The 11,107-nt window shown below is 36.1% G+C and overlaps 1 protein-coding gene across 1 annotated transcript in view; it reads right to left on the bottom strand.

The window, feature by feature from the left end:
* The window catches only part of PSMD1 (proteasome 26S subunit, non-ATPase 1), a 92,123-nt gene that overhangs the window by 59,648 nt on the left and 21,368 nt on the right, over positions 1 to 11,107 (bottom strand). The window contains exons 12-16 of the mRNA XM_081051253.1: positions 10,904 to 11,077; positions 9,054 to 9,165; positions 8,306 to 8,502; positions 7,242 to 7,337; positions 6,147 to 6,211 (exon numbers count right to left, since the gene is read on the bottom strand). Of these exons, the coding sequence (XP_080907379.1) occupies positions 6,147 to 6,211; positions 7,242 to 7,337; positions 8,306 to 8,502; positions 9,054 to 9,165; positions 10,904 to 11,077 (644 nt within the window). The remainder of the gene's footprint in view (positions 1 to 6,146; positions 6,212 to 7,241; positions 7,338 to 8,305; positions 8,503 to 9,053; positions 9,166 to 10,903; positions 11,078 to 11,107) is intronic.

Below are 11,107 nucleotides of genomic sequence, written 5' to 3'. Positions count from 1 at the left end.
TGCAAGGCTCATAATACCAGCGTGGGCCAGGGAGCTGCATCCTATACAATCAGACTGAGAAACAATGGCTTGAGCCACAGTGGGAGTGGAGGGAGGAAGAAGAATGAGGAAAAAAAAACAAAAACAAAAAACAACGAAAGAGTTTGTCTCTGAAAGTTTGGCCTAAAAACGTGGGTGCGCATTATACATGGCGAAATATGGTACTAGCTAACTGAATTTGCAAAAGATACTGAATTTCCCTGAGCTTCAGTTTCCTTATCTACATTTCACAGGGTTCTTATGAGGGTGAATATATGTGGGCACTCTCGTAAACAGACAATTCTATTTACTTCTGATATTTTATTTGTATTCTACTCCCATAAATGGTGAACAAATTCAGCCTGAGAGGGTCTACAGAGAAGACAGCCAGTGTCTTAGTTTTTCCTTTTCGGGTTTACCCATTCTTATGCATCAACCTACTGCTATATTGCTGTCCCTCTCCACACAACTCAGTTTAAGAAAATTACTTCAAGAAATGTGTTGGGTACGGAGAAACTCAACCTAAGTGAACCAGGTATATATTTGCCAAATAGTAGAATCCTTTCCTAGAACATGGTTCTAATACACAAAACAGGCTCTATGTCATCTGTCAGAGAGAGCATATTTTATAATTTAATCCTTAAATCATCCAGGCACTTTTCCCCACTAGTCTAAGATTTTCCAGCAGCACTGAGGTGGGCTATCTCAAATAAGAGGATAAATAATTTACGTTCTTAAAAAAACAAAAAATTCTTCTCTATTTTGGTTCCTGTCTCTAATATGATGGGTTTGGCATATGTGAATATTTATATTGTTGCCAAATCATGTGAGATTAAGCTTTCAGATATCACTTTAACAGTATTCCAAACTGCATCTTATGTATATGAAGGTATATATTATTGTTTTCAGGAAATCTAAATACTACAGATGGCAATCACACTGCCAAAGCTCTACCTCCAGACAATCTAGAAGGACTATCTTCCCATATCCTCTAAACTGCCTCCAAATTGGTGGATATGCTTAAACACATGTACAACTACAAAATTAACTACAAGACCTTCAAATTATTTAGCTTTAATTTCTGAAAAAGACTTCTTTGTTTATAGTTAGCTGAGAAATCTTTCTATAGTTAATGAAGGAGCATTTTAGAATTTCTAGAAGATTCTAGAAAATGAAATACAACTCCAACATAAACTATTTCTAAAAAGTACATGGAACAAAATTTTTACTACTTTGTTACATAACTGATATTTCTATTTCAGAACTTTTTAAAAAATCTGTAATTTTAAAGCAAAATTATCAGAAGTTAACTATCCCATGGTAACACAGAAACTCTATTTAATAGTCTTACCGCCAGAGAAAATAGATTGTAACTCTTTAGAAGAATACACTTTGCAAAATAAGCCCCAACTTTCACTCTATTCCATGTTTACTGTTAATTAATGGAGAGGAGAAAACAAAGATGTAGAAAAAAGAATGAAAAAGACAAAAATAAAGGAAGTTACAGCACCCAGAACATAAACACAACGATAGTGAGGCAGAAACAGAAAACAACATACAGAGAATATGCATTAAATTGATATATAATTGTAAATGGAGATACTGTAAAGATAATTCATGCATTTGGTGGTAACTAGTTGATTGCTAGATTTCCTTCAAATTCTAAGGCTCTATAATGATGCAACATTTTTACATTCAAGGAAGCAGTTTTTGTGGCCTAAAAAATATCTGCACCAAGAATCTTCCTCTCATCTAGCAAGATCCATCCATATCCGAAAGCATATTAATGTATACATTGAAAATTATTTAGTTTTATACTGTGACAGTGTAAGTCATAGCAAAGATGACCAAGAACCTCCAAGATTGATTAATTTTAAGAAAGGTCCATATCAGATCATCAACTTGTTCACCATTATAGCAATTTTATTTAAACAAGTATGTAAGACCAATGCTTCTTTTGACTTTTTCATTTTCCTTTCCAATGTCAAATTAAAATAATTCAGATTCTGTTTAATTCCAATTGAGTTTCAGTTAATGCCAAGCACAGTACAGTACAAAGAGTTGTTATAATAAAATCTGCTGAGTACAGGATTAGGAATAGAGACAGTGGAAATGTAATGGCTGTGTGCGATGTCAGAGGAGTAGTGGATAGGAGGAGGGGGGACACAGTGTGAGGGATATAAATGATAAATGTCTAACTATTACATTGTTTTGTGCACCTGAAACTAATAAAAAAAAAAAATAAGTAAAATAAAATCTGCTGACTAGACTGGTAACAATGGACCCAACAATCAACCTATTTATTAGATCAAAAATGTACTAGGTTCGGCTGGCCCGGTGGCTCAGGCAGTGGGAGCTCCATGCTCCTAACTCCGAAAGCTGCCGGTTTGATTACCACATGGGCCAGTGGGCTCTCAACCAACCACAAGGTTGCCGGTTCAATTCCTTGAGTCCCACAAGGGATGGTGGACAGCGCCCCCTGCAACTAAGATTGAACACAGCACCTTGAGCTGAGCCGCCACTGAGCTCCTAGATGGCTCAGTTGGTTGGAGTGCAGGCTCTCAACCACAAGGTTGCCAGTTTGATTCCTTGAGTCCCGCAAGAGATGGTGGGCAGTGCCCACTGCAACTAGCAATGGCAACCGGAACTGGAGCTGAGCTGCGCCCTCCACAACTAAGACTGAAAGGACAACAACTTGAAGTTGAACGGCACCCTCCACAACTAACAATTAAGATTGAAAGGACAACAACTTGACTTGGAAAAAAAAGTGCTGGAAGTACACTCTGTTCCCCAATAAAGTCCTGTTCCCCTTCCCCAATTAAAAACAGAAAAAAAAATCACTAAATTAAAAAAAAAAAAGTACTACGTTCATTTCAACCTGGCAAGAATGCTTTTCAACTTATTTTTATCATACACATGAACAAATCATCCACAAATACCAGGAGGAAAAAAATGAAAGAAAATGCTACAACTCCCTGAACTATCCTGAGAATAAAGAATAAAATATACATGATAATTTTTAATTTCCCACAAAGACAATTTCATATTAGTTGCTGAAATGCAAATACATGTTTACTGATGTTTGCAGTATTCATATCCAACAGGTACACTTAAAAAGAAATTTTAAAAATTATGAAGAAATAAATCTTTAAAACATGGTTCAGGAAGGCCAAACATCTGTAGTTATTTTAAAAGCAACATCTAAAAGGGAAGAAATGATAAAATGGAACACACATTAAGAAAGTAAATGATGACACATCAGAAAACATTTACTATTCTTAGGAAACAGCACAGAAACTTTCCAAATATTAAAGTTAACGAGGAAATTTGAGACTAAAACTGTTCTACCGGAGCCACTTGGGAAAATAGTGCTATGATGGAGAGAAACAGTGGAGAAAGCAGCGATCTATCATGAGACCTGTTTCAAATTTCAGTTCTACCATTTAGCTCTATGACATTGGGAAATTTTATTAACTAGCTTGAAATTCAATTTCTTTCTCTTTTTAAAAAATGAGAATATCGGTTAATTTCTAAGTTTCTTTCACTTTTTAAAATTCTCACTTCTGGGAAATAGTACTAATTTAAAATTTAGAGACTTGGTTTTAATTGCAGCTCCTTAGACAAGTTGATTACATTTAATTTTCTTCACTTGTGAAGTAAGTTTTAAAACCATCTCTAAAGTCTTTCCCAGATTCTACTTCTTATAAGAATGGTCCCTTAGAAAGAACGAGCACATAAACAACTCATTGCTGGGATCTGACTATCCTAGGTAGAGATCTTAACAAAGCCTAAAAGCAACTCATGGGAGACATCTGCTGCTGACACTGGGGGTTTAGCATATGTGTGAGCTACAGATAACACAAGCGCAGAAATGAATTTTGTTAATTAGACAGCAAAGCCCTCTCTGGTTAAAAAGAAAAAGTTTTTAATTAGCCCATCAACTTCCTATGCAGCAAAATATGCTCACTAGGCCACTGATTTATATGATATGACATGTAAAGTCACTAATAAGGAGAATTAAGAGCTGACAATGAAAAAAGACAGCCTATCAGGAGTAGGATTTTTTACACAAGCCAAGTTGCTAAGAGTATACTTAGAAGATATACTTTCCATACTAAAATTATCTAGTTCCCCAATAAGAATTAAAGAAAAAAACCAAACCTCTCTGGATGACAATAGTAAAATCTTTTTTTTCCCTCCAATTGTGTCTCAACTCTAGAGCAAAAATATGAAAGGCGACAGTCACACTTTTGGCTAGAATGGTACGCCAAAGATGACAGGAAGGAAACAGAATTATTCAGCTTGTATTTTACTTCCATCTTTTCTCCTAGGAGAATGATTTTTAGAACAGAAAAGACTAAAAAGCAATGTTGTGAAGACGAAATGCAAAACAGGTGAAGAGAATGACTGCCTTAAATGAGTTCAAGTCTCTAAGCTAACTGAATCACGTCCCTGAAAAAGAACTTGTCAATGTCATTATGGAACCACTGTTGACAAATTTGAGGAAAAACAGAAAATGACAAAAGTACAAAAGAACTATAAGTGGTTAAATATTCTGATACTCAGAAAGAATCTTTTTAAGAAATAGGGTTTAAGAAATTCAAAGTGTGGTGTCTACCACAGATCTTTTGGGGGAAAAAATGCTTAATATACATAGGTTTTGTCAGATCTTAGAAAAGGAATCAATAAACACTTGACATGTCTATGGATTTACCAAGAAACAATAACCAACTAATCTTGTTCTGGAGGTACCAGACAAGCAAATCTGTATAAATAAATACTAAGTCTTTAGGGTTTTGTGAAGGCTCTCAGGTGTCTTTATCAACAAGTTAGACAACTGAGGGTTAGAAGATGATACAGTGAACATTTGTACTTGGATGAACAACCTCATTCAACAAAACTGACTGGTATAAGGAGAAACCAATTAGCATGCCATGTGGGTCTGTGCTTTGCTTGGTTTTAGTCAACATTTTTATCCACAATAAGAAGAAAATATTTCACAGCCTGCAGTAAATAGATAACTTCCTATCTGGGATGTTATGGAGAAGATCCTATAACCAAATCATAGTGGATGTCCAATAAATATTTGTTGAATTATATTACAATCTTTGTAACAAAGGCTCACTTCCAAGAACTTGGGGTAGAAAATCTATACCAGAGATGAAAAGGGCATGAGACACTTGATTCATCTAACATGTACCTTGGGAACTAATTTTATTGTGTAATTTCATCACAAATAAGCTGTAACAAGCAGTGTCCAAACACAGGTAAAATAAGTACTTTTAATTTTTGTTTATTTTAAGATAAAATAACTAAAAAACAAACAAAAAAACCCAGTGGAATTTGAGATCGGAGCTAAGCAGACAGTAAGAACTCCTGGAAGAACTACTGCATCTACCACTAACTATGGCAATTACCATTACTAACACACAGTTAAATAGCACTTACTATTACCAGACACTGTTCTAAAGGTTTTAGATATTAATTCACTTAAATTGTCAAAAAACACTCTCCTCAAATAGGTACTATTATTATACCCATTTTACAGATGAGAATCTGAGGCTCAAGGAGGCAAAGTAACAAGCCCAAAGACTCAGCTAGCAAGGGTGGATCCAGGATTCAATACATGCAGATTGGTTTTAGAGTGTGTACCTCTTAATCACAACTATCCAAACCTTCAAGTCCAAAATATGTTTTTTAAATCTGCAAAATTTTCACCCTTTTGCATTTAAACAATATCTTCGCTATGCATTTAAACAAACCTTTTCCTCTCATGGAGGAGCTTCAAGAACTCTACAAACCTATGTAAGCGATAGCATCCCATTTGAATTACCAATATACATGGAAAGAGGAGTACTGAAGGTGTTACTTGGATTTTAAAAATTAAGTAAATAGTAGAAATGTTATGAAAAAATAAAGATAAATAATTAAGTTATTTTTCTACTTCTCATATAGGCTCTCAGAATCCCAAGAAATACTTCTTCTTTTTTTTTTTCAAGTGCATAGCACTCATCTAATTGTTAAGGTCCTTACTCTGAACCTAGATATATTCCTCGGGTATTTTAGTTTAGATACTGACTATAAAAAGAAATAGAACATAAATAGAACCAGGAGTTAGAAATTATTACCTGAACAGAATGAATCCAAGTGATTCTACAGCTGCCCTCCTGACATCGTCATTAACATCACTCACCTAGGAAACAACGTAAAGGATTACATTAACCATGCACTCTATTACTGAACTGCTCCGAGAGGCCCACATCATTCCAATGTAAACCGGACCTGGTTAAAATGTTTTTCCTTTATTAGAATGTTTTCCCGCAATTTAGAAAAACTCATCCGAGAATTTCATTTCAGGGGTGAGAAGCCTTTAAAACTTGGTGATGTTTAAGATTCAAGGCTACTTCTAAAGATTATTTCAGCTGCATTATAGCTTTTATGGGCTACACTAAAAATCTAACCATTCCTTCAATGTTATTTTTAAAAATGTTATGTCCTAAGTTCAAGCAAAACACAAACATTACCACATTCTGCACTGATAAAGGATAAATTACTAATAAATACTGTGGGATGTGAATAGCTCTGGGAAGGGGTTAATAATAGTTTAAACCCATTCTGCCCAGGAAGATGACCTTGGGCTTACCTTCTCCCAGCACCATGATAGTGGAAACCTACTGAGTTGAGATATGTAGAATGCCCGCTGTGTTACCAGGCAACATTATTTGTTGTTGATAGGCTATATATCTGGATTAGGAGGACTATAACTGGGAAAAGCCTGCTGGAAAACATGGGCATTGGCTTTCCTGTGCAATGTGTCTCTTGGAATACAGCATGTCCCTTGGGGGTACCTGAAAGCTAATTTCATGGGCTATAAAAAGAAGTGGTTCTTATTATTCATTAGATTTCCTGATCCTAGGGTGACTGCACACACTCATGTGGTCCTGTTCCTTACAAAGAGTGTGCTCCTTAGAATAGGGTTTCAAAAGGTGCACCTGAAGGGGTTTCATTCATACTGACATACTGTTATCCTGTTCTCTACCCTTCTGAAAAGCTAAGTGACCCTGGAGCTAGGTTATGGCAGATGGTGCCCTGTGAATGAGAATCTGAACCTGTGACCACTGGTGGTTGTCACGTGGTGTGGGTGATACACTTACCTAGACACTTAGGATCCATCTGCAAACTTTCCCTTCCACCCCTACCCCCAGAAAGGTCAGAGTACTTACAGCAACATGTAGCAGGCGTCGAATAGCTTTGTTGTTACCTGAGCCACAATAAGCCATGGCTACGGTATACATTCCAGACCGTCGAAGAATTGGATCCTAAGAAAGAATAATTCAACATCAATCATCAGCTTATCATTTCAAATAGTAACTTCTACAGTCTAACAGGCATAGTTGCATGCATCAGGAGAGTTCGTTACAGGTAGGAAACAATGAACTCTTTTGTGGATGGTGTTTTCTAAATAAATGGGGAAGTAAGAGACTCTAATATGGGAGGAATTAACTGCTTGTAATTCCCAATATTCTGTGTAACATGCCTGTCCTGCCTCACACTTTCTAGGAAGTATAAACTCGCATCCAATACCAACAATACTGCCCTGTGACACTCAGTTTCCATTTATCAAACGAACAACAAAGAAGCCCACTTCTAACTGTACATTTTAACTTGCTATTTTACCTTAGTAGTTCAATTATTGGGCACTGATCGCTGAGTGGCAGAAATATGAAGTCTGATAGTTGAGTAAAACAATTAGTAGGTTTATCAATAAACTATATCAGTAGCTATTTTTACCAGATTATAGAGGACAATATTACCACTGACTACTATAACCAATACTAGTGTAAAAACAAAAGGCAATGGGAAAAAAACCTCACCCAAATAAATACGTATTCATTTGGCACCATTTTTTAACGAAAAAACAAAGAAGTAAACTTTTTATCCTTTTAAGAGATTATGAAATCATTCTAAAAACACTATTTCTAAAAGAAATCAACTTGTAAATTTCTGAAGAACTTTTGTAGATCTGCTTATCGGAAAATCACTGATCTAAAGCCTTCGTTAAATTTAAAATCCTCAACTTACTTCTGTCCATCTCTTCCAATCAGTTGTTTTTTTTCCTGAATTCTATTAGGCTTTATATCTTGCAAGAAGTTTTATCAACAAATGTAGCTAGGTGCTCTGAGGGGAACACTGATAATTTCCAGTGAAAGTGAGTGTTTCTGTAAATGGTGGAGATAGCTGGAAGGTGAGGAAGTGCGGGGAGAAGAGGATAACTGTGTGCTGTCACCTTATCACGGCAGAGAGACTCAATGAGAGCATCAGCTTCTTCCATTCTCCCATACATGACTAACGCAATGCCCACTGCAAGCCCACGCAGAATCTTCTCATGCTGAGTTTCTTGTGCATAGCCGACCATGTCCTCAATAGCCTGGGCGTTTTTAGACCCCAACATAACCAAACCCAGGGCCAGGCCAGCTGCTTCCCCTAGTGAGTAAAAAGTAAAACATTAAAGAATGGGACTATACACGTAAAGTCAATAAAACCTATCCTATGTATGGAAGTGGCACCGATTAGCATCAATTATCAAAACAACCATTAGCTTCCTATAGCATTTTTTTTCAAACATCTGACAAAAAGGAGGGTATTTTACATGGAGTACATCCATATATTTGTAGCTCTTTTCCTTTTAAATCTTGACTGAATGCACCATCAAATCCTACAGTGATTTCCAAGGTGACATTTTTCTACATTATCACCATGCAGTATAGATAGCCCTATGATACAAATAGATTATTCTAATAAATTTCTATTTGCAAAAGTCAGTTATACCAAGAAAAGCACAAGATATACCATTTATAAAATCCTATATATTACAAAACATATTTTTATAAGATGAGTCTGACAAATGGAGAAAAATCCCCTTCAAGTAGAGAAATCCATTCGATTTTTAAGAGGTTAGAAAATATAGGTAGAAAATAAATATTAGTTATGTTAATTATTCCTAAAATTTGTTGTCTTTAGAAAGAATTGTTTACCTGTCACAGCATCATCCTGATAAAGGTTCGTTTTTAGCAAATCATACACATCCTGGCGTGCGGTCCCCATGGCAGCCAAACCAAGGCCCAGACTGCCACCGTGTCGAACAATCTAGGGAAAAGGCATGGGCTGCATTGATTTGGTACACTGTACTTAAAATCCGAGCTTTTATACTAATTTCAAAATATATTTTGACAGTAAACATATAGAGCAGTTGGCCTAGTAAGAATGATCAAAGGACTTGATAATCAGAAGACCAGTGGTAACCTCAGCAATTTCCATTTCAAAAGAATGGTGCTTATTAATGCAAAACAGTGAGTTGAGAAGTGAATAAAAGAAAACTAAGTGGAAACCACAACTCTTTTTCAATAAGTTTACACGAGAAGAGGAGGAGAAAGATAACAACCAAGAGGAAGAAGTAAGTGTCAAGGAAAGTTTGTTTTTAGGATAGGTGAGACTTGAATATGCTTATGGGCTAAGGGGAAGGAGGAAGCATAGAGGGAGGCTGAAGAGGAGAAAAAGGGTATCTAATAAAACATGGTTGTGAATCAAGTAGGAGAAAATGATGAGGTCAAGAGCAAAAGTTGGTCTTTACTTGAAGTGGGACACTAGTGGTCATGTCATTTTTTGAATGAACAGTATCTTTTTATTGGTGATAGCACCTCAGTCTTGCTTGGGGAATACTCCTCTCCCATCTGTTAGTCTTGGTGGGACTGTCCTTTAAGAAGCTCCCACCTTCCTCTAGCCAAAGTGCAGACCTATGACCCAAGACAGGCCAATCGCATGCTCCTTCCCTGGAATTTTAAGTGGAATGATCACTTTCTTAAGTGGAATGACCCAGGGACCAAACACATTTCAAGTTCACTCATCCTGACAGTAGGAATCGAAAGAGACAATTCCATTATTCCTGTTATCTAGGTCCCAAGAATTGCCCTGGCTCTTAACCTTTGTGAGAACTAGTTCATCAGATTCTCTTTTAATTATATAAGATACTTCCAAAAAACTCCTGTTTATGCTGGCAACCAAAAAAGCTTGTATAAGAATATTTCTACCTGAGACCAGAGAACACGAGGTAAAGGTAGTAAATATACATAAGACCTACGGACAGGGGCCTTATTAGCTGAGACAGATCGTCCTACTGGCCTGAATCTTTTCAATGAAGTAGGAAGACAAGTTTTCTGGCTCGCTCAGCAACTCTTCCTGACAGCTTTCTGAGTTTACGCTAACATAAAAAAAGTCTGAAATCTATTTCAAGATTACTTAAGATAACATGCGGCTACTTAATAAGTTTTTTCAAAACTTTTGCATTTAAAAAATTATCAAAGATCATAACAAGCAAGAATTCTGATTCCTAAGAGAATATATGCAATTTTGGGGGGGCCTCAGTTTCCTATAAAATGGTGGGATCAGACTAAATGATCACTAAGGTCACTTCTAGTTATGTAACATTACAAGATTCTAAAGTGTGGGGATATAACATTGTGTTTTACAAACACCTGGTACTTTATTTTGCTTCTCACAGGTTTAAAGGGCTGAGAAGCACAATTTTAGCTTAAAGAAAAGAAAATTACTTAAAAAAAAAAATCCAAATATATGGTGATTGAAGAACTCTGGGTGGTGACACACAATGGGATTTATAGATGATGTAATACAGAATTGTACACCTGAAATCTATGTAATTTTACTAACAATTGTCACCCCAATAAATTAAAAAAATATTCTATGAGAACATTACTGATTTGGGAATTCACAAATTCCACAAAATTTCTACTCACTATAACAATTTGGCAAATATAATGTTTTCCTGGACACTTAAGTAATAGAATTAGTTTTCCATTCTAATACTTACATCATTGCTGGCATTCTTAAGCTGGTTAAGCAGATAGTCAATTATATCACCACCATGATTGGCATGAATGAGACCCAATGCATAGAGACCTCCACCTTCCTGATAGGCTGATCCTGGAGAGGTGTCCTTGGGAAGGTATGTTGCCATTAACTGTAATGCTTCCTTCTCATGACCCTATAAATTTGGGCCACAACAAAGGTGTCA

The sequence above is a fragment of the Rhinolophus hipposideros genome, assembly GCF_964194185.1.
Source record: "Rhinolophus hipposideros genome assembly, chromosome: 6".
Classification (NCBI taxonomy): Eukaryota; Metazoa; Chordata; class Mammalia; order Chiroptera; family Rhinolophidae; genus Rhinolophus; species Rhinolophus hipposideros.
This window is presented reverse-complemented; position numbering and strand designations above follow the sequence as displayed.